Genomic DNA, 24,397 nt, shown 5'->3' on the forward strand with positions numbered 1-24,397 from the left:
GACTGCATCTTTTTGGCGCGTTGCTATGGCTGGCCGCCATCTTCGTGCGGGGAAAGTCACTTCTCTTCCCTCCTCCTCCTCCTCGCTCTGATAACTTGGCACACCTCCGGAAAAGGATTACTTGGTGGAAAAAGACGTTTTTCTGACCTCATCGGTAGATGGTGGTCGTCAAAAGTTTTTAAAAAAAAATAAAACCCCGTAATTCTGGTAAACAAATGTCCGCCATTTTTGTGCGGGGCAACGACCGGTGGCTGTGATTTGTTTTTATATGTTTTATTTTTGTAACAGTCATTGTCGCGGATTTCACTTGACGCTTAGGACATCTTCTGTGCGAGAAAGGAACAAAATGTTTTTAAAAAACAATTTAAACATCTAGTGTTTGGGCAGTGGCGTGATGACATAAGACGGCGACGCTGTGCGTCGGAGGGTCTGGCTCTGGGAAGGTTTTGGGAGCGACAGGTAAGGAGCTGAGCTGGGACAGGGGCAGTCAATTGGGGCCTAACATTGCTTAAATCCCCGTCCTTGCGTTTGCTTCATACTCTGATTGTCCTTCCTCACTGTCTGTCTGTTGCCTCTGCTTGGACCCCCTCTCAGGGAGCTTATTTACTAACCTCCCCTCCTCCTCCTCCTCCTTCCATAAACTGCCTATGGAGGGGACTGTTAAAGTTCCCCCCTTCCTCCAGTTTGCTTTGTCTCTGCACAGGGACTGGAGCTGAGGCTGTTGTTGTGATTTACCTTGGCCAGGTGTTTTATGCAATGGTGGGTGGAGAGAGACACTCTTTAACAAGCCCTTAATTAGGGTGTTGTGATTTGCACTGAGTTGTGTTCTTGTGAAAATGTTACTGGGGTGATGTGTTCTTTTCACTTGTATTACAGACATGCTCTGCAATATGAGTAACTAAGGAATAATCTGCTGGATTTCTCAAATGTAAGTTTTATAAAGCCCTGGCTCAGTCAGTCACACTCTCGTGGGTTCAAGCCCCATTCTAGGACTTGAACACATGATCTGCGCTGACACTTCAGTGTTTCTCTGAGGGAGTGCTGCGTTGTTGGAGGTGCTGTCTTTTGTATGATACGTTAAACTGAGACTCTGCCTGTTCCAGTGGATGCAAAAGATCCTGTTGGAAATTTCCAAAGAAGAGCAGGCGAGTTCTCCTGGTGTCCTGAGATGATTTGAGTGCTTTGAACTGTCAAAACTGCTACATAAAAAAGAACAAACTTGCATTTATGTAGTGCCTTTCACAACCTCAGAATGTTCAAAAGTGCTTTACGGCCAATGAAGTACTTTGGAAAAGTAGTCACTGTTGTAATGTGGGAAACATGGCAGACAATTTGCATACAAGGTCCCACAAACAGCAGTATGATAATGACCAGATAGTCTGTTCTAGTGATGTTGGTTGAGGATTAAATGTTGGCCAGGACACCGGGGAGAAGTCCCTTCTTTGAAATAATGCCATGGGATCTTTTACGCCCACCTGAGAGGGCAAACGGTTTAACGTCTCATCCAAAAGACGGCACCTCCGACAGTTCAGTGCTCCCCCAATACTGCACTGAAGTGTCAGCCTCGATTGCAAGCTCAAGTCTCTTGATTGATTGGGACTTGAACCTACAACCAGTGCCACCCACTGAGCCAAGGCTGGCACATATAAACTGCAAGTTTGTTCTTTGCTGTAATATTTGGAAACATGTTTTATGTCCTGGAGTTATTATGTTGATGAATTTTGATATAAAAATTCTCACCCAATAATTACTTCTGAATTGTGGTTGTGTATTGCATGCATTGACATCTTTGAATCTGTATAAGGTATCTTGGCTTTCTACATCAGTTCTTTTTATGTTCCCTTTCTCTCTCTATCCACCCACCCCCTTTGATGCCTTTTTATCTTGCAACTGGTGTTGTGCAGAGGTTTTCAGGATGTTGATTCCAAACAACAACTTACATTTATACACCACCTTTTAACATAATAAAACGTCCCAAGGCATTTCACAGGCGCGTTAGCAAACAAAATTTGACACCGAGCCACATAAGGAGGTATTAGGACAGGGCTTGGTCAGAGAGTAGGTTTTAAGGAGTGTCTTAAAGGAGGAGAGAAGGATGGCGAGGTTTCGGGAGGAAATTCCACTGTTTCGGGCCTAGGCAGCTGAAGGCATGGCCGCCAATGGAGGAGTGATGAAAATCGGGGATGCACAAGAGGCCAGAGATCTCGAAGGGTTGGAGGAGGTTACAGAGATAGGGACAGTATCAAGCAGCCAGTATGGTGCAAGTATATTCCCTTGAAGAGGCAGTCTTTTTCTGCACTAGTATAACTGCCACTGGTGTGAAACCTGTTTATTTAAAGATGAAAGCTAACGTGAGTAGTATAGCATTTGGGACCAGGTGATGGCTTAGTAGCCCGAGGCTGATGGCCAATGCTTGTACGTGAGGTTTGGGGAAAGAGTGGGACTGATTGGATAGCTTTTCAAAAAGCCAGCACAGGCAAGTTGGGCCGAATGCCCTCCTTCTGTACTGTCAGATTCTATGACTGTCCATGTACTGATAGGGTTAGATGAAGTAGGGCGGGAGGAGGCTCGTATGGAGCATAGATCTGTTTCTGTTCTGTAAATTCCATGTGCAAAGCTCTGTCATTTCAACCCTGAGGGAGGGGCACTCGTCAGGTGAGGACAGTGCATTGCAACTGTACTTTGCTTAAAATGCTGCAGGTGTTATGACTGGGTAGGTGTTGTATGAAGACAATGTGGGTGAACCAAATGTGCTCCTAATCCTGATTTTATCTTCAAATGAGACTTTGTTAGATTCCTGGGGAGGGATAGTGAGGTGTTCGTTTAGAACAGGCCTAGTTAATGAGTAAGTGGTTAGCCTCTGTCGTGAGGTTACTGATGGAGCAATTGCTTGTCCTGCGTTTGTATCATGGTGTGAGATCTTGGCAGTCCGAACCAACTTCTGTTCTGAATTAATCTTTCCATCTTCTGAGGCAGGCTTCGAGAACATCTTGTGTTTATACAGTGCCTTTTTTTTAATGTAGCAAAAACTTTACAGGCTGGCAGACGAGAGTGGAACGTAAAAGGGTGCTGAGCCACAGTAGGAGACAGGAAAGTTTGGTTGGAAAAGATGTGTGTGTATCTTTAAAAAAATACATATTTAGGCAGGGAGTTCTAGAGAGTAAGGTCACGGTAAGTGAAGGCTCTGCCACCAATGGTGAGGTAAAGAGGGGTAGGACGGGATGCACAGAAGGCTAGAGTTGGAGGAAGTGTTTGACACACAGGTTAACTGGTTGTGGAGTCGACCCCTCTTCCTTTGTCTCACCGTTGATGGCAGAGCCTTCAGCCGCCTCAGCTCTTATCTCGGGTTGTTCCCTTAACCCTTCTGGCTGCAGTCTGCTTCATATACTTGGACGATCAGAGAATTCTTTTTTGGATGCTTGTGGGATAAAATGAACTCTCCACCAATGCCTCAAATTTAAAATTCTCATCCTCCTGTTCAAATCCCTCCATGGTCTCGCCCCCTCCTCCAGCCCGACAACCCTCTGAGATCTATACTCTCCTCCAATTCTGGCCTCTTGCGCATCCCCGATTGCCTTTGCTTCACCGTTGGCAGCTGTACCTTCAGCTGCCTAGGCCCTAAGCTCTGGAATTCTCTCCCGAAATCTCTTTGCCTCTCTCTTCCTTTGACCCTCCTTAAAAAATACCTCTTTGACCAAGCTGTTGGTCACATCCTAATACCTCCTTATTTGGCTCGATGCCAATTTTTGTCTGATAACACTCCTGTGCAGTGCCTTGGGACATTTTACTAAGTTGAAGGTGCAAGTTGTTGTAAATCTAATACAAATATGTGAAAGGTGCTGTGTTTCCTGTAAATGGCAGAGCTGGTATTCTACCGAGCATTGAAATTGTCGATCATTTAAAAAAAAAGCTGGGTTTTCTGAAAGTTGATCCAACCATTTTGTTCCCTGCTCCCTTGCTGAAGGCGGTGATTTTTGCTGGGGTGTAGTTACATGTAGCTGTTGGCAGCTGTCCGATATCTTGCCTAAGTGTGTGTGTTTTTTTTTGCGTGCAAAGAGGAGGTGAGTATTGGACGGCTATTTAACCACGGAGGGCATCGCAGCCAAGCCTGTGTTCACCTGACGTTCACTTTTCAGCAGAGTTGGAAAGCGGGAGGTCATGTGATGAAACCTCCTGGAATGCTTCCATCCAGAGTTGGCAATCCTACTGTGAGTTAGGGAATAGGAGAAACGGATTTTAGTTCAGGTTCTCGCCCCGATTGCTATGTAATAAACCCCCCCCTGCTGGAAAGTGGGCATATGTTCAGGGACAGCAGGAATGGGCTTGTCTGTGGTGTCTTTTCCTCCACCAACCTCCCCCCCCCCCCCCCCCCCCAAAAAAAACAAATAGTGCAGGCCAACGCTTGACTCACCCGTAAAGAATGGAGACCTGAGCAGAATGAACACCTGAGCAAGGTCCTGGAGAACTTTAGGTGCCTTCAGGAGAGGAGGGGAGCAAATCTGTGGGAGGGCAAGACAAAATGGTTCCTGTACCCTGTATAGGATTGTGTCCTGGTCACACTCCTGTTGTGTATTGGAGTGATGATGGCTCTTTCTAGTTTGAATGTTCAAAGTGTGATGCAGTGCTCCTAAAAGATGGGCGTTGATCGTGTTTGGCGGAGGGGAGGGGACACCTGAAATGATTGGTTTGGAGGGTAAAGCAGGAGCTCTCGTGTGTCAGCCGTGGCTCAGTGGGTAGAGTTCTCGCCTCAGTCCGAGAAGTTTTTGGGTTCAAGTGCCACTCCAGAAACTTGAGCAAAAAATCTAAACTGACACTCCCATTGGGGTACTGAGGGAGTGCTGCACTGTTGGAAGTGCCGTCTTTCAGATGAGACGTTAAACCGTCTGCCCTCTCAGGTGGATGTAAAAGATCCCACGGCTCTATTTCGAAGAAGAGCAGGGGCGTTCTCCCTGGTGTCCTGCCCAATATTTATCCCTCAACAGATTATCTGGTCATTATCATGTTGCTGTTTGTGGGACTTTGCTGTGCGCAAATTTGACTGCCGCATTTCCTGCATTACCGCAGTGACTACGCTTCAAAAGTACTTCATTGGCCGTGAAACGCTTTGGGACATCCCGAGGTCGTGAAAGGTGCTATATAAATGCAAGTCTTTTTCTTCCACTCTTCCAGCCTGCTAAGCTGGTGCAAGTAGTTTCCCACTGGCAAGAGCTGAAAAACAAAAGTAGACAGCTCCCAATCTCTCAAAGCCGTTATCTCCCGTTGCGATCTGTTTAAATTGCTGTGTCTGATTCCCTGGCCTGCTGTAACTTGATCCCACTGGTTGTGTTTATTCCCAATCTTACACAAGTAACCTATTCTCCGAGGAGCTTAAAAGTCCCACTTGCTAAGTGTGTGGTTATTTTTAAAACTTTGGCGCTGGTGTTGAGTTGAATCTTTTCTCCGTTATTGGAACTGTTGCTCTGTAAACTTGTGCAATGTTAACCCAAATGTAACCTGGTTAACAATGTGAAAGGAGTTCTAAATCTGCACCAGTAGAACTTGCATTTATACAGTGCCTTTCATGACTTCAGGATGTCGCAAAGGGCTTTACAACCAACGAAGTACTTGAGGTGGAGTCACTCTTGTAATGTAGGAAATATAGCAGCTAATTTGTGCACAGCAAGATCCCACAAAGCGCAATGAGATAATGACCAGATCCATCTGGGGGTTTTTTTTTTAGTGATGTTGGTTGAGGGATAAATATTGGGCAGGACACCGGGGAGAACTCTGCTGCTGTTCTTCAAAATAGTGCCGTGGGATCTTTATTATCCTCCTGAGGGGGCAGGCGGGGCCTCAGTTTAACGTCTCATCCAGGAGACGGCACCTCTGACAGTGCAGCACTCCCTCAGTACTGCACTGGGAGTGTCGGCCTAGATTATGAGCTCAGGTCTCAGGAGTGGGACTTGAACCCACGACCTTCTAACTCGGTGGCGAGAGTGTTACCAGCTGAGCTGTGGGCTAACCAAGAGATTCTTTTTGCAAACCCAAAGGTTCGCTCTCTATGTACACTTTTTGATTTAACCTGGTACATTTGACCTTGAAAGTTTGAAGGTAGACTTTTTATCCTCCTGGAGAACTTGCCCTGGCACATAATCTTTCTAAAGCTACTGAACTGTGTGCCAACTGTGTCTTATCTTCCATCTTCCCCACCCCCCGCCCTGCCCCCACAGGCAGCTACACGTCCAGAATGACGACTGACATGGTTGACAACCACCAAGAGAGCTGGGACTCTCTTGTCTGTGCGGTGGAGAAGTACCGCAAACAGACAGGCAATGACGTTGTCCTCTTGACAGCTTACCGGCCCAAGCTGCAGTCGAACCTCGCCTACGCGCTCCACGGGACGGGGGCCCTCTCGGACGCCACCAAGCAGTACCTGGATGACATCGCGGTTTTCCACAAGACGTCGACCTACACCAGCAATGTCATCCCGGTACGCGGGGGCGAGAAAGCCGCAGAAGAGGATGCGGATGCTGCCGAGGACTCCTTCTCCAAGAGCTACCCCTCCATTTACGGCAAGGGTGGCTTTTCGACTGAAGATCGGGGCCTCACGGAGTCTGGACCAGCGACAGATTGTGACCCTGGAGTGGCAGAATCTGAAGAGACGACAGCTTCCGAAATCGAGAGAGAAGTGGACAGATGTAACTTAAACGATCCCTCAGGTAAAGGGGTGGGAGAGTGCTCTTAATATTTTGCAGTGTATAATTGCCTCCTTTAAATCCCACACCACCAGTGACTGACCTGTGGTCACCAGGGCTTCACACTAGTGCCTGAGGCTGTCTCCAGGCCAATTTTCGAGACCCAAAAAGAAGGAAATTATCAGAGGATGGTCAACCTTGTTTCTTCATCATAACTGTATCCTCTCCTCTCTGCTATCTTATTGAATCTACATTACACCTTTTTTCTTTTGGCTCCAGTATACGTTCTCTAAAGGGGTGCCCAAAACTGTGCCCAGTACACACCACAGCCTAACCAATGTCCTGCACAGATTCATCACCTTAGTTAGGTATTTGATGCCCCATCTATAAAAGCCAGATTGGCCTTTGCTCTTTCTATGGCTTTTTCCATTTGCAGTCCTTTTTTAAAAAAAAAAATTGTACCTCCCTAGAGTGTTCAGGTTATATATTCATTCTTTCAAAATGTATTACTTCACACTTATCTATATTGAACTGACCTTGTTTTCAAATCCCTGCATGGCCTCGCCCCTCCCTATCTTTGTTAACCTCCTCCAGCCCTACAACCCTCCAAGATCTCTGCACTCCTCCGATTCTGATCCCTTGTGCATTCCCGGTTTTCATCGTTCTACCATTGGCGGCCGTGCCTTCAGCTGCCTAGGCCCTGAGCTCTGGAATTCCCTCCCTAAACCTCTCCACCTCTCTCTCTTTTTAAGACGCTCCTTAAAACCTGCCTCTTCGACCAAGCTTTTTGGTCACCTGTCCTAATATCTCCTTTATGTGGCTCAGTGTCAAATTTTGTTTGATAATCGCTCCTGTGAAGCGCCTTGGGACGTTTTACTGCGTTAAAGGTGCTATATAAAGTGCAAGTTGTTGTAGGAGTCTTGGAGAAAACACTCGACATACCCAACCAACGCAAAGCAGCAATCTACAAAGTCAAGGGAATGTTGAATTGCACAGCCAATCCGGTGGAATGTCTGTCGGAAGACGTCCTGATCAAACTATATAGTCTTCCAGCCAGACCACATCCTGAATACTGTGTTCCATTCTGGTTGTCTGGATACAAGAGAGAGATTCCAGTATTAGAGAGGAGCCACTAGTATAAAGATCTGAGCTATTCAGCCTGGAAAGGAGCCATTGTGAGAGGTATGTACGATAGTTGAGAGGATGGGGAAAAGTTAACCCAGAATACTGTAGGACAAGGGGCCCGTAGGTTCAATCTAGTAAAAGCTAAATTGAGGATTGATGTTAGGAAGAAATACTTCACACCCAATGCTCACTGCATGGAATGGGCTTCAGATAGAATAGTGGAGGCGAAAACCTTGGCATCGTTTTTAAGAAACAATTGGAAGCTGCAATGGGGGCATTGTAGGGTCTTTCTGGATGGTTTAACTAAGATGGACCAAATGGCCTTCCTCGTGTGTCGTCATGTTGTGAATTTTGCCATTTTTCCGAACCAACTTAAAGCTGCTGGTGACACATGATTAACTGGCTTTGCATCTACTTGTCTTGCTGTGCCTTTGCAGAATTGTTGGGTCAGCTTAGCGATCTCCACCTTTTTTTTTCTTTAAATGCAGCACCAAGTTCTGCAGAGTGGGCTCTCTCAGGACCTCCCTGTTGAACGGTGGTGCGTGAATGAGACTCGATCCAGATTCCCATTCAGAAAATAAACCCATGAAGGAAAATGGTGTCACGCCGCTTAAATGCGCGCGCACACGTTTCAGATCTCCAGTGTCAGTGCTGTAACCGATCCACGCAGCCAGTCTCCCCACTTTGACTGGTGTTAACGAGCAAACTGCCTGCATCCCCCTGTCTGTACTGAATCGGATTCTCTAGCGAGAGGCTGACGTAAGCTGCATAACACTGGATCATCTTTCACAAGACGGAGGAGAACTCCTAATCAGGAATAGGCTCCGTCAGCTTGCATGCCATTACACTGTACAACTGGGCCAGATTTAAATAGGGGCACTTTGTTGTCTGGATAAACACGGATTTCCCCCACCCCCACCTTTTTAGAATTAAGTAATTAAGTCCCAGAATATGGCTTTCAAACTAAGAATATCTTCCTTGCTCGCTCCCTGCTTAATCTTCAATCTCTCTCCACCGTGCCCGTTCCCTGCACTTGGTATACGATGTAATTCAATGTAGCTGGTAGGATGCAAGCTGTCCAGTGTAGTTCCTTTTATACATAGCCGTGACAGATGCCTGGCACAAAGCTGAAGAGGCTGAGACATGGGGTGACAGCTGCTGCAAGGTGTTGGCTGGAAGCTGGATATGAGACCCCGAGCTCATTGCCAACCATGATTGGGTTCAAGAAAGAATTTCTTTATATAGTGTATTTTATAGCCTCAGGATGTCCCAAAGCGCTTTACAGCCAGTGAAGTACTTTTGAAGTGTAGTCACTGTTGTAATGTAGGAAAAACGGTTGCCAATTTGCGCACAGCAAGATCCCACACGCAATGTAATAATGACCAGATAATTTGTTTTAATGATGTTGGTAGAGGGATAAATATTGGTCCAGGACACCAGGGAGAACTCCCCTGCTGTTCTTTGAAATAGTGCCGTGCACCTGCGAAAGGCAGACATTACCTCGGTTTAACATCTCATCCGAAAGACGGCACTTCCGACAGTGCAGCGCTCCCTTAGTACTGCAGTGGGTGTGTCGGCCTGGATTCTGGGCTCAAGTCTCTGGAGTGGGACTTGAACCCACAATCTTCCGACTCAGGTAAGTTCTACCTATTGAGCCACGGCTGACGATGTAGAGTTGCAGAGAGATGAGCAGCTGCTGCACAAGTTCTACACCTCTAGACCTTTACCATACTGGCTCGGTTTGGGGACTCTCCAATATAATAAAGGGTTTCTGAATGTCAGTCACTGGGTTGCCCAAAATAAAAGTCCCTAAGCTTCCATTGCGTGTAGTTGTGTAATAAACAGGCGGTTGGTTTACTGGAGGAGTGCAGAGAGAGCTCACCTAGACTTGCACAGTCTAGTCAGGAATTGGTAGACTTCCTCTAGGTAGTCCTGCATGAATATACTTCGTCAGCCTCTAATGACTTAGTAGGGACTTTCAGTGCTCTTGCTTATCGCTGGGCTGTTATCTATGTTTGTACTAAAAAGCAGAAAAGAATACTTTCCTTGGAGGAACTATCTTGTAATCGGTTACCCTTAAAAGAGCCTTTGTGCCCTCTATTCTAAATCCCTGAGGGATTGTCTGCCTCATATGAAATCTAGCCCCCAGAAAAGATTTCTACAGCAGGTGTGTTTTTAAAAAAAAAATCTAGTGGACTATTGCAGCATAGATTGCATTCTCAGTAAAGTGATTGGTTTGTCAGTGAGGCAACCTGATTTTGTAGCACTCTGTCTCTCAATACTTCTACCTTGTCTGCTTCTGAGTTTCCAATGCACCTTTTTTACATGTTGCCCTCCTTAATCCCCCATCCTGTAGAGAACGATACCTCTCTCCATATCCAAAACTCTGCTGCCCGTATCTTAACTCGCACCAAGTCCCATTCACCTAGCACCCCTCTGCTCACTGACCTACGTTGGCTCCCGGTCCGGCAACTCCTCGTTTTTAAAAAAAAAAAAAATTCTCTCCCTTGTTTTCAAATCCCTCTGTGGCCTCGCCCCTCCCCTGCTAAGCCCTAAGCTCTGGAATTCCCTCCCTAAACCTCTCCACCCCTCTCTTCCCCCTTTTTAAGACGGTCCTTAAAACCTAACTCTTTGACCAAGCTTTTGGTCACCTTATCTAATATCTCTGCGTGTGCCTTAATGTCAAATTTCGTTTGATAATCGCTCCTGTGAAGCACCTTGGGATGCTTTGCTACGTTTAAAGGCGCTGTATAAATGCAAGTAAGGAGCACGACAGCAACGTGTAAGTGGGTGGTATAATCATCGAACACAATTGCGAGAATGCTCAATGTACATCAACAACTTGCATTTATATAATGCTTTTAACATAGTAAAACATCCTAAGGCATGTCACAGGATCCTAAGCAGACAAAAATTGACATCAAGACAAGCGAGATATTAAGACAGGTGACCAAAGGCTTGGTTAAAGAGGTAGGTTTTAAGGAGCGTCTGAAAGGCAGAGAGGTTTAGGTATGGAAATGTAACAATGCTTGCTTGTAATGGAAACCTAACTGGTGGTCTGCGGAGATCTTTACATCTTGGCTTGTGGTTAACTAAATTGCTTCCGTACGATTTACCTGTATTTGAAAAGTGTAATGCAAGTGCTAAACACCAGTCTTTACAATAAAGGGTCAACTTGATTTATTTCTGTTCCTTTTCCCACTCCCAGCCATGTTCGCAATGGACGAGGAATCGACCAGTCAGGACTGTGAACCCTTCTTTGAATCTGACCTGGATGGAGAGAGCACGGATGGTAAGTACTCAGGGAATGGACTGTTTCCCTGTCGAATCTAGTAGAGGCTGCATAAGTGGGAAGGAGGTGGAGTTTATTCTGAGTGATAATGAATAAATTACTGCTCACATTAGGTGCATGCTCATCTCACCTTGTGTTACTGGTGCACATTGAGAATAGGTTTGAACACCAATCTGAACTAACTAAGGCATTTGCTTCCCCTGGGGATGGTGCCCGTCTGCCAGTCTTGATCTGAGTTGTAGCTGGGGGCAGGCAAGGTGAGTGAGAGGATTGGAGTAAAGTAGCTTCTCCCTTTTGAACGGGAGGGGGTAGAGATGTAGATCACAAGGGATTGCATAGTCTTGTGCGACAGTCTCGAGTGGGTTATGGTTTCCCTTTTGGCCAATCCGTTAGGTGGAACGAGCTGCTGGTGGTGTGGTGCTGGCAAGAGTTGGTTGGTTGGGTGTGGCTTCGTGCCACCCAGAAGCTGCGCAGGTGACCCGCATAGGAAGGAAACTGGTTACAGTGTATTCACAATGCAGTGCTTCTGGACTCCAGCTTCACAATGGTCCAGTATGTGGCTGATGGGTTGTTTTTCTTTTGCAGATGGCAGTTTGAGTGAGGAACTTCCTATCCGTCCACAAACGTTCTCCCAAGCAAGGTGTCACCAGTACGCCAAGTCCCTGCCCATGTCCGTTCCTATCTGGGGATTCAAGGATCTAAAGCCAAAGAAGCTTGCTGATGGGGACAACGAAGAAAGGGTAAGGTGCATTCTCTCCAGCATTATAGTTGCGCTATAGGAGTGCGGTAGTGTAGTGCTGATGTTACTGGACGTGTAATCCAGAGAACGCGAGTTCAGATCCCACTGTGGCAGTTTGAGAATTTGAACTCGGTTTGGTGTCAGTAAAAGTGACCCTGAAGCTGTCGGATTGTTGTAAAAACCCAACTGGTTCACTAATGTCCTTTTTAGGGAAAGGAACCTGCCGGCCTTGCCAGTGACGCCCACATCCCGAGAATGAATAGGGGGGAAAATATCTCCTCTTTAACCCCTCCCCCTTCAAACGGGGAATGACAACGAAAAGCCAGAGTGAAAGTGGAAGGGGTTGAACCTCGGATCCAATTCAACATTGTAACTTTCCCAAACTGGTCAACGAAAGGGCCATTTCTGGAAAAGGTGCCTAATTCCCACAGCCAAGCCACTGCTCAGTTATCTCGAGCTGCCTAGTGGGGTCAAAGCTGATGGGCTATCCTTACAGCTTGATCATGGCTTTGTTTGAATGGAGCCACTCCCACAAAACTGTACACTCTCTGCCCAGACAGTGAGTATAACCTTTCGCAAAGTGCTTAGTGATTTTTTTTTTCTTTTAAAACCAAAGTTAACACGCTGACTGCTTGGGACTTTTGGACAATTGGGTGTGAATATCCCTGACTACTGCCCTGTAAAATCACTTAAATTGTACAGTTACCCAGGTGGATGGTAGAATATTGTACCAGAAACGGTTCTAATTCAAGGAGCTCTGGACCAGGCTGCAGTGTTGCCCGCCTCTATGGATTTGCATTGTGTCTCTGACGGTTTACAAGGATACTCTTCAGAAAAGACCTGACACCATAGACTCCCACCCTCTCCTCTCTCTTCTGCCCTCTCCCAAGGTCACCAAAAACCTCCCAAATATTGTTTTTTGAGTCTTGGTGCTGTAAATGGGTTTGTTGTAAATGAGGGTCTGATTTGTTTTGGCCAGTTTTCCTTCATTGACCATACATTTCCAAAATAGCTGGGATATTTTTTGACAATTTGGGATTGATAATTCCACCTATTGTGCTGGCAGAGGACTCAACGCCTGGACAAAGTGGTGGGGATTAGGATTCGGGCCATTAATCTATTGGGAACTGTCACACTCTACAATACAGAGGTGTTGCTGGAAGAATTAGTTATGTGCTTTGGAGTAAATGATTTTTAGAAATGATCTCATCTGGAATTCTGGTCAAGGGACTAGGAGTTTTTCACGCAAGTTTCTGATTTATTTGTAACTCTGGTCTTGCTCGACTGTTAACTCACATCAGTGAGTGGATGTTGTGCTCTTTAAATTGCAAACAAGGCAGTTATCTGATCACCCAGTGCTGATTATAGCAGGAACTGTAGGATGAGTCTGAAATTTCAGACCCAAGTAGTACTGAGTCTTGCGGGCCAGAAGATTCCAAGCTTCATTCTCGATTTGTCCTGAGTCACCTGACCTTAACTGCAGTAGGAATAGAGATGCTGCAATTAGCCTCTAAGTTTCTGGGGCTACGGAGACTTGTAGGGAGGGGAGGGGAAATCGGCCTAGGCCCCTATTCTCTATTATCTAACGACCCCTGCTGGAAAATGTGGATGTTAGACAGGATTGGGCTTGGATTTGATGCCAAAGTCAAGAGCTTGTGTGCCAGCGTTCCCTGTCTAAACTAGAGTATAGCCACTTGACCAGGGCACCAGAGGGCTGCACACTAGTAGGAGTCGATCGTTCAGCAACAACTTGCATTTATATAGCACCCTTAACGTAGTAAAATGTCCCAAGGCGCTTCGCAGGAGCATTTATCAAACTCCACTGTAGTTGACAGGGCCCTTTACCGTGTGCTATTTTCTGCACTTCTGCCCTGACCCCTCCCTCCCAGAACCATGATAGGGTCCCCCTTGTCCTCACCTTCCAACCCTCCACCATTTCCGTCACCTCCAGCATGATCCCACCACCAAACACATCTTCCCTTCCCCTTTTCTGCATTCCAAAGGAACCTCTCCCTCCGCGAATCCCTGGTCCACTCTTCCATCACCCCCAACACCCGCTCTCCTCCCCACGCCACCTTCCTGTGTGAGTGCAGGAGATGCAATACCTGTCCTTTCACCTCCTCCCTTCCCACCATCCAGAGCCCCAAACACTCCTTCCAGGTGAAACAGCAATTTACTTGTACTTCCAATTTAGTATACTGTATTGGCTGCTCACAATGCGGTCTCCTCTACGTTGGGGAGACCAAACACAGACTGGGTGATCGCTTTGCTGAGCACCTCTGCTCAGTCAGCAAGCCTGACCTTGACCTGCTGCTCACTTGCCATTTTAATTCCCCGTCCCACTCCCGCTCTGACCTCTCTGTCCTCAGCCTCTTGCACTGTTCCAATGAAGCTCAACGGAAGCTCGGGGAACAGCATCTCATCTTTCCATTAGGCACTTTACAACCTCCAGACTCAACATTGATTTCAATAACTTCAGATCAGAACCACTGCACCCACTTTTTCTGACAGCAAGTGCTGGTAACGGTTCTGCTGCTGCCATTTATAGCTACTCCTGACCCACCTTTTGTTTCTTAACCTGTCCCATTACTGCCCTCCTCGCCTTGCACCATCATCCTTTTTGTCATTTAAACACTTCTGCCCTCTACGCTATCACAGTCCTTCCCTTTTGTTCTTTCCTCCCCTCCCCTTTCCCTGGCTCTGTACTTGCTTAAAAACTTTAACTCTTAACATCTTCCAGTTCTGACGAAAGGTCTTCGACCTGAAACGTTAACTCTGTTTCTTTCTCCACAGATGCTGCCTCACTTGCTGAGCTTCTCCAGCATTTTCTGTTTTTATTTGATTTCCAACATTTGATTTTGTGTTTATCCAACAAAATTTGACACCGAGCCACGTAAGGAGATACTAGGAGAGGTGACCAAAAGTTTGGTCAAAGAGGTAGATTTTAAGGAGCGTCTTAAAGGGGGAGAGAGAGGCGGAGAGGGTTAGGGAGGGAATTCCAGAGTTTAGGGGCCTAGCAGGGGAGAAAATAGGTGTTTTTTTTTAATGTACTTGTTCCCTCTGTCTCTTACCCACCCACTTCCCCAAAAAGCCACAAACCTTCCCATTTAGTAGCCAGTGGGGGAACCTGACCTGAGCTGACCTGCAAAAGCGAAATACGAAATGAAAACAGAAGCGTCTGGATAAGGCTCAGCAGGTCAGGCAGCGTCTGTGGAGAGGAGAGACGGACAACGTTTCAGATCGAGGTGCTATTGTTGGATGCTGGGGTCTCGGTGAGGACCCTTGCTGTGCTGTTTACTAGACTGCAGGTGCCTCTCGCGGCGTAACGTGCTCTGCTGCCCACCGACCTAACTCTCTCTTTTTGTCTCCAGTTGCCTTCGCCAGACTTGGACAAGATTGCCGCCAGTATGAGGGCTTTGGCCATGAGTGTGACCGATGGCACCGAGATGTTCGGAGACCTGCCCCGACCCCGGCTCAATACCGGGGACTTTCAGAAGCCCTATCGGAAGTATTAAAGCACTTTTCAACACCCCCCTCCCTCCTATATATATATACACACACACTACAGAGATGCTTCCCGCAAGGAAAGTCGTCACTGACCCAGGACTGTTCCAAGGTCCAAGCCCTTCATGTAGCATTAAGGTTGTATGACAAAAGATTGGCTCGCGAGTTGATTCTGTAACTTTTCATGTCAAAAAAAAAAACTTTATAGTATATTTTTCTGGTAAAACAATGTGTGAAGCAGGATTCCCAAGAATCTGCTTTTAATATTCCAACTTGTCCTTGTATGTCTTTCTCCTTCTAGCATGCGCTCACTGTTTTAAACACCTAATCGAGCCTCTTCATTGTATTGAGACAAGAACAGACTGCATGGTTCAAGAGTGGGTAAGGTTGGAGCACCAATTATTTTTAAAACCCTGATATTTCAGCCTCTGCAAGACCAGAGTTTTAACTGTTGTCCAGTTCCATCCATTTTAAATAAAATACCTGAACTGTTGGGTGAAAGTGAAGGGAGGGGTAAAATCTACTCGGAGTATGACCACTCCCCCTCCACTGCCCCCCCCCCCCCAAAAAGCATAACCAGCAGATAAAGTCAGTCTTGCTCAAGACTGTTTTGTAAGCAATCCCAATCAGAATCGCCTGAGGTGGCAACAAGCTCATCCCTTCTGCCCTCCTCCTGCGCTAATGTGTTTTCATTTAAGTGTGCAGCCCGTTAACTGGCGATAAGCGAGCGACCCTGCTCCACGTTTCACTGTTTTGAGCGAGCGCTGATGTTGCTTTTTAAGGATCCGATTATTTTCTCCAAGAAATGGCTGACTCTGGGGCCCTCAGCCACTCCCCGTACGATCATTGTGCTTTTGTTTTAATATTTTTTTTTAAACTGCAAGCTCCAGTGCACCTTGAAACCACGTGATTGCCATAAAGTGAGATTTATTTTACTATGACACTAGGGCTGAATTTTGAATGATGAGCTTAAGGCAAATCAGCGGATTCTGAATGTCCAAATTTGCGTGGGGATCCTTTGCATTACAGCTCTTGCAAATATTTAACTGTTTATTCGAATAGTCACTCTGGCACAGGATCTGCCTAGAGAGGCAAAATTAATAAGTGCTGATGTGTAAATCCAGCCCTGCTCGGCCTCTTGTGAGAAGTCCATTGGCCGCGTCTCCCGCAAGCACATGCATCGGAGGCTGCCGTGCCCAGCGTACGCTGGCTATTGTCCCGCATCCTGGGAGATGCCGCCTGCCTGCCATTGGGGGCACAAGACGGGCATTGCAGGTAACGAGGCGGCTTGTGGCAGCCGGTCAGAGTTTGCGTGTCTCATCGCCGACTTGGGGGGGTGGGGGTCTCTGCATCGTTGCCCCGTGAACCCAAAGATACTGATCGACCCCACCCCCCAAAACCTAAAGATCGGGGTGGGACTACTCACTCTTGACGTGAGCTGCCTGCAGTGTTGGACAAGGGATGCTATGTGTCCGTTAGTTTCAACGTTGGCTTTCTAACCAGTGACTTTTTTTTGGGTCGAAGTACATGGTTCTTATGTGCTCTTTCATAACATTCGAAAATGGGTCTATTGGTCGATGCCAAGAGATTCAGCAACTCCAGTGCAAGGGGCTAACTCCGAGCTTGTTTAAATGCTCCCACTGCTTGAGTTGCCATAGGAACCGAACGCTGTCTGGAGTTCACTTTGGAATCCCCCGGCCTGTTCAGTGTAATGATTGTCAACCTTCCCTGAAAGGTTTTGCTGGTTACTACAGAGGAATGACTTTGCAATGCAAATATCTGAATTGATTTCTTTTTTGGCTGGTTTGTTGCCTGGCTGCGCAAAGCGCCCTTTAGCCACCTGTTTATGGACCTAAATGGCTTGTTTCACAACACTCGGCGGATTGAAAGCCAGTGTTTTGTTTTTTTTTCCCCTCTCCGTTACGGACGTGCTATAATGCTCCTTTTGTACTGGCTCATGTAGTCAGTGAAACTTGTCAGCAGCTGGCCATCTATCAACTTGCTACAATCACACGTGCAGTCTAATGGCCTAATCTATCTCGTGTAATCTCGCACTGATATTGGGGTCGTTTTTTTTTCCCCTCTTCACCTGGGTGATTATCAGGTGGGACCGATCTCCCGACCTTGATTTGAAGCCGCTCGATTTTTCATTCTATTGATTTCTAGACTTGCAAAACTGGAAACCTGTTAGTTGCCAGTAAGAAGCTATTGGAAAATTTAAACCTGCCTTCTCTTGCGAGCCCTTCAGCGATGGAAGAATGGCTCATTTTGCCCCTCTTATTAATTACACTAACAGAGCGTTAAAATGTCGCTGAATTACAGAAGGACCCATCTGTTTGGTATAGATCAAAGTTCGACCAAGCTCGTATTTGTTCCCACGATAGCTAAGGTTGATCTTTGCTTGGGCGGCCAGCGTTCTTTTATACAGTTTGCAACTAAAAGGATTTGGAGAAGATGGAACCAAGGATCAGCAGTTTCCAGTCAGGATCAATTGTCTCTCTGTGATGAGCCACAGTCACTGAGCTCATTCTCTGTCCCCTTTTTAATGACCCCCCTAGGTAGGGTCAGATGGAATGAAAATCGGGGTGGTTCGACTACAGGCAATCTGCTCCTCCCTGCCAGCTTACCACCCAGGTGACAAAGTTGCAGATTCCCCCCACTGAATACTGTTTCCATAAACTGACCAGTTGAGGCTGTAGGAGCAATGGTTTCTGAGCATGAACGGGGTTCTCAGTCGCACTTGAACACTCCCACGTAGGCAACTGGAGGTGACCTCTCTTGCTGCCCCTGGCCATAGGACTCGTGACCCAGTTCTGTATTGGGAGAGTAACCAGGAGTAAATGTTTCCCCAATGAACTTCTGTTGAACTTGCAATCGAGGCTCTGGTTTTTAAGACGTGCTGTAATAACTGAAAACCTCTTCTAGCACATCGAAATGGCCTAACTGAGCTACAGACCCTAGCTGACAGGGCTGAGCAGTGCTCACCCCTGCCCTATGTGTGGAAATAGGGTACAGGTGAGATAATAATTGCCCCATTGTCCCAAAAGGAATCCTGTGCATGTGACATTAACCTTGACCCTGGATTCAGCTGGCTAAAGAGCTCCCATTTCCCTGTAACCTCCCAATTGGGATGATTTGTGTTAACTACCTGCCTAGCTCGATATTTTTGGCCATCTCAGAGTAAGTAGCAAGTATGGCCAGTTCATCACCACTTTCTCCTTTTTCTGCCCTTCCTTCCCCTTTAATCGATAGGCATTCAGATACTGAGGCACCACACCATAATCTCTCCTTTCTCTCTGGCGACTCCAGCTGCCCGTCACCTGTCAAGTGTGAGGTGCTGACCCTTGTGCTTTCCACGCTCGCAGTGCCTGGATTTGCACATCCATTTTGTTCACGTGCACCGTTGCGCGTCCCGCAGCCTGACCGACTGCACATACGTTGCCTCTTAACCACCAGTGTGTAGTTTTCAAATCCCCCACCCCTTTTCAAAAGGCTCCCTCGTAGAAGCATGTTCCTGTACAGAGTAAGGCTGCTCTGCACTGGTTCTGGGATTGGGTTGATGGGCTAAAATTAGACATCTTGGAGCTGCAGAAGAGATTTTTTTTTAAAAATGAAATGCCAGCTTTTTAAACATGATTCTGGCAGCCTGTGGCATGGTCCAGGGTACTGTGTGTGTGTTTATCATTTCACATCTGCCCTGCTTGGGTTATGATTTTTTTCAATAAAAATCCTGACTTGCTTATTTGGGGAGGGGAGGTAATGGATTCAGCAACTGGAAAACGCCATTCCCAGCTTTCCAGTTAAAAGCTGTTGAATGCCCCCCTGCCCCCTCTCAGATTGGGACTTGGGCTACATTTACACTGGTTGGTGTGTTGTTGGAATGAGACTGTTCACCTCAGCACCAGGTGCTTAGAAACCTGGAGTCCGGGTCTGATCTGACTGGAGCAAAGCGATTTTCAGACTTCCAGGGAGTCCTCGCTCTGCTCTGCTTCCAAGAGTCCGATCCGGTCCCGACTCCAGATTTACACTGCAGCTTGGCATCGTCGCAAAGTGAGACTGCTGGTACTCTTGACGCTGCACTTGTAGTGTTCAGTGTAGCCCATGGTCAATAGCTTGAGCTACATTCACCATTCACTCTTGGCTGCTTATCCCCCGGGCCGCTACAGCATGCAGCTGAAAATGTTCCCGACCCAGACCCTGCTGTATTGTGGGCGGAGCCTATTTCTTAACACTAAGTTATCGTGCAATGCACCACAACGTGCAATTTTTTAAATCTTCGGGGTGCGGCGTTTTTTGCTTGTCTCCCTCTTTATTTTTCCCCACCCCTGGGTGCCGCAATTGGCTCGTACACTAGGTGGCAGCGGCCACCCCAAGCGGAGAAGCTGCAGGATGACGAGGAAGAGGGGCTATTGGTGCGCCCGTGAGCTTTGGGTGGGGGAATTTGGGCAACAAGTCCCACCTGGGCACAAGTGAGGCCCCGCCTTGTCGACCAGCTCTGTGAGGCGGTGGCTGTAACCTGCATGTTTGAGGTTTAGTCTGGGCACACGGTGGGACCTGCAGAATTCTTTCTGTACAGCTGCTGCTGTGTTCAGTTTGAGTATTAGTGGGCGGAAGGGGGCAATGCCATCTTGGGTGCAGCTCAGGACCTGATGCCTGTGGGGGAGGGGTTATGTTTTTTTTAACCACTTCGTGTCCAGAGACGATTTATGTAATTAATAACCATGTTGGTCAATGTTTTAGTCCATAATTTTTTTAATGGAAATGAATAAGCTATGTGAATGGTGGAATTGTGCCGCACAGACCCTTTAACTGGTGGGGGGGGTTAGGTGCTTCTGAAGGAGCAGCCCTCCCCCTCCCCCTCCCCCAATTAGTGACGTTTGACATTGAGCTGGAGGAAGTGGAAAACTGGGCTTAAAAGCCAGAATATGGCACTGTTCAGCTGGCATCTCCCTTGGCGCTTTGCTCAGATTGCCGTCAGGTGGGCAGACTTCGGTCGCGACATATCTCAATGATGCCCTAGTGCCGTTGATCGGGGATTGGGTAAATCCACACCGTTTGGTCAGTGCGACGTTTAAGAGTTGTGAAATTTGAAGTTTAGCTTCACGATGGGAAACTGGCCCCTTCCAAAGAGTAAACGCAACCTCCGTTGCCCAGAGGGGTCCAGGTCCCGGTAGCTGCTGTCTGAAGCTGGCCACTGGCTTTTAACCACTTCCAATTTACACTGCACTGCTGGCGCTGTGGCTGACTCCTCCCTCTATGAAGGTGTGGAAGAGTTTGGCGATGGTGCTTCTTGCCACAGTGACCCAGGACAGCTACTGGCTATAATCCAGTTGTGGAGCTGGCCAAGAGAAAGGGGTGGGCTGGGCTGTATTATTCATTTTGCACTAAACACTCGGGGGTTGCAGGCATTTAAATCGTGTAAGGTCTGGGTGCATGAGGGTGGCTTGTGATGGGAGGGAAAAGAGAGAGAAAGAGGGACAAGAACGGGTGGACTGACTCCACAGTTACTGTGGCCATTTTGAAGCCTCATTTCTCTCGAGGCTCTTTAAAGATGTGATTCTTTGCCCCAATTAGCTATCCCAGATGAATCTTTGTTTAAATCCTTGAAACAAAAGCTGTGACCCACTCCACATCCTACTGCTGATTTTTTTTTTTATTGGCAGATTATTTTAAGCACTTGTGGGGAGGGTTCCTTTTGCCTCCAGTAATTTGGAAATAAAATAAATAATGCATAGCCAGTGTTTTGGACCTCCCGAGGCTCGTCTCCGTGAAAGATCAGGTGCAGGCGTGATGTCTCGTCTTCTCTCGCTCGCTCTCCCTCCTTTTTTCTTTCCTCCAGTGTTCACACGTGGTGTTCAGCCTCCCGCAGAGAGTGGCCACCTGAGGGCAGTAGTGGGGGGGTGGTGAGCAGAGCCTCCCAAGCCACTGCCCTCTTATGGTGGGGGGGAAAGGGAAGGGAAGGGGAGAAAGTTGGAGAAGTTTTTTAAAAAAAAACATCACTTTTTTATCCTGTGACAAAATTGCAGAGCAGGTGGGGATTATTCAAACTTCAGTGTTAGATTCCTATAATGAGGGCTCTTGCAGTTTTCAATGGGGAAAAATAGAGCTCAAAACACAGACTGCTACTTAAAATTCCAGTAGTGCTAGGTCATAAAAACTGAATTTAACTTCATTCACAAAACCACTGGCTCGGATGATCTATTGCTCCTCGTGCTGCAATTTTTTAAAGCTGTAAAACCCACTGGTTAGGAGTGAGCTTCAGATGTCTGGCTTGGGAGCGTTAACCTGTCTTTCAGCTGCTGCCTGATCTGTGTGTTTCCAGCATTTTGTTTCATTTTCAGCTTGCTAACTTTTTTTTTCCAATGCTTTTTATTTCTGGAGTAAACTTGGAGTGGGCAGGACTGTCCATTATAAGTCTTTAAAGTTCTTCGCCGTCTGTGACGTAGAATTTACAGCACAGAAACGGGGCCACTCGGCCCAACTGGTCCATGCCGGTGTTTGTGCTCCACACGAGCCTCCTCCCACTCCCTACTTCATTTCACCCTTTTCAACATATCCTTCTATCTTTAGATCACCTCTAACCAGCAAGTTGAAGGGCTTTTGGCTAGGAGTGAGGTGCAATAAACGTTTTACGATTGCATCAGTATTTAGAACACTTTGTTTTTGTTGATGTGGAGTGGGCTCCTGTTTCTGGATGCACTGCCCCTAAGCCTCTGTCCCCACGTCTACTTGGAGTACTCCCCCCACAAGAGCAACGTTCCTTAAAAAGGAGAAACCGTACATTAAATTGACATTGAGTCTGTGGGCAATGCTGTAATTTCTGCTGCTCCTGTCAGGGAGGGAGAGAGAGAGAGAGAGTCTGTAGGCGATTTGTTCATATTGAATCTCTGTCACTGCAGAGGTCTTTAGGCTTCTTTCCGTAAACTAAGTTGCTTTTGGGATATTTAACTAACAGCCTGTAGAGATCCGGACAATCGGTGCTGGAAATGTGAACAAAATGATGAGAAACTGACAAAGGAACGACTAATCTTTTTTTCTAAGAATAAAGTGGATTGATTGTTACAACCGTGGTGACTCTTCTTTCCTCCCTCTCACTCCCCTCCCTCTTCTGAAGGAGCTGACCCGTGCAGCCATGTGTTCCTTTGTGGACCTCCCCACTCCCTGGCACCTCAACCAAGTGATCGTTCTTTACAGCTGAGTTTAGAATGAGCGTGGGCCAGCTTGCTGGCTGGACTGAGACTGATGTCCCAACACCTGCATTTTCTAATTGGGTTACTGGATATAAAGAACAAGTTTGCCTTTATACAGTGCCTTTCCTTACACTTCAAAAATACTTAAATTGGATGTAGTCACTTTTGTAATGTAGGAAATGCAGTGGCCAATTTGTGCACAGCAAATCCCACAAAGAGTATCGTGATAATGACCAGATAATCTGTTATAGTGATGTTGGTTGAGCGAGAAATATTGGAAGAATTCCCCTGCTCTTCTACGAATAGTGCCATGGGATCTTTTACATCCACCTGAGAGGGTAGATGGAGCCTCGCTTTAACATCTCATCTGAGCATTCCCTCCACTGCACTGGGAGTGTCGGCCGCGGGGAGAGCGTGCTCCCCACTGAGCCGTGGCTGACGCCTCGTGGTCCAAATTGTGCTGTCAGGGTAGTCGGTGGAACAGTTGGGATAACACGGGGCCTATAAACCACCTTTTAATGTGTAGATTCAGGATTCGGAGTGCTGGGTCTTTACAGAGTGTCGGCCCATGCCAGCTGTGGACAGCGATCACCCTGCTGTCAACTTCCTTTACAAACAAGAGCTTGTCTCCTTGCCATTTGGTCGAGGACCAAAGCTTCTTGTATACTCACTAGTGTCTCACGTACTGCAGGCCTGGGGATTACATGGAACCAAGCATAAAGTCCCTTACCCGAGGATTAGTGCTTTCGGATTATAGTTAATGTCTGACTTCAGATCTTTACATGGATTTATAAATATTTAATTTTAAAAACTGGCAGATTAAATGTCCCATCCTGATTTTTTTTTAACCTATCCAGTGATTTAAGGCTGTAAGCTTCCCGCTTACAATTGTCTATCGATGTTGTGATTTGATCCTCTACTTTCCCCCAGCCCCCTGTGAGGCCCCAGTTCGGTTTGAGCCGAGGTCTGATGCCAGTGATGGATGAGCTGAAAACAGTACAGGCTGAGCACGTATTCGGGTCCCTCTCAGTCAGGCTCAGTAACTCCTTCCCGTCCGTGGTCCTGCTGGTCAAACTCGCTGATTTAAACACAAATATTCAACAATGAAAAGCAACAGAAATGTGACTGAAAAGCGTAAACCCTTACTGGGCTGGACTCCAGCACAGGTCCTTGCAGGGAGCAGGGCCTAGCTGTACACGGGTACACGCGGGGAGCAGGGCCTAGCTGTACACGGGTACACGCGGGGAGCAGGGCCTAGCTGTACACGGGTACACGCGGGGAGCAGGGCCTAGCTGTACACGGGTACACGCGGGGAGCAGGGCCTAGCCGTACACGCGGGGAGCAGGGCCTAGCCGTACACGCGGGGAGCAGGGCCTAGCCGTACATGGGTACACGTGGGGAGCAGGGCCTAGCTGTACACGGGTACATGCGGGGAGCAGGGCCTAGCTGTACACGGGTACACGTGGGGAGCAGGGCCCAGTTGTACACGTAGGGAGCAGGGCCTAGCTGTACACGGGTACACGCAGGGAGCAGGGCCCAGTTGTACATGGGTACACGCAGGGAGCAGGGCCCAGTTGTACACGGGTACACGCAGGGCCTAGCCGTACACGGGTACACGCGGGGAGCAGGGCCTAGCCGTACACGGGTACATGTAGGGAGCAGGGCCCAGTTGTACACGGGTACACGTGGGGAGCAGGGCCTAGCTGTACACGGGTACAGGCGGGGAGCAGGGCCCAGCTGTACACGGGTACGTGTAGGGAGCAGGGCCTAGCTGTACAGGCGGGGAGCAGGGCCCAGTTGTACACGGGTACGTGTAGGGAGCAGGGCCCATTTGTACACGGGTACGTGTAGGGAGCAGGGCCTAGCTGTACAC

At 47.5% G+C, this 24,397-nt stretch overlaps 1 protein-coding gene across 1 annotated transcript; it reads left to right on the forward strand.

Moving 5' to 3' along the window:
- The first annotated feature begins 292 nt into the window (after positions 1 to 292).
- On the forward strand, positions 293 to 22,399 carry akt1s1 (AKT1 substrate 1 (proline-rich)). The gene is made up of 5 exons (XM_067974379.1): positions 293 to 459; positions 6,210 to 6,698; positions 11,008 to 11,091; positions 11,677 to 11,831; positions 15,202 to 22,399. The coding sequence occupies exons 2-5, from the start codon at positions 6,227 to 6,229 to the stop codon at positions 15,343 to 15,345; spliced, it is 855 nt and encodes a 284-aa protein (XP_067830480.1). The 5' UTR covers positions 293 to 459; positions 6,210 to 6,226; the 3' UTR covers positions 15,346 to 22,399.
- Positions 22,400 to 24,397: the final 1,998 nt, after the last annotated feature.

This window comes from Heptranchias perlo, chromosome 40 (genome assembly GCF_035084215.1).
Source record: "Heptranchias perlo isolate sHepPer1 chromosome 40, sHepPer1.hap1, whole genome shotgun sequence".
Taxonomy (NCBI): Eukaryota; Metazoa; Chordata; class Chondrichthyes; order Hexanchiformes; family Hexanchidae; genus Heptranchias; species Heptranchias perlo.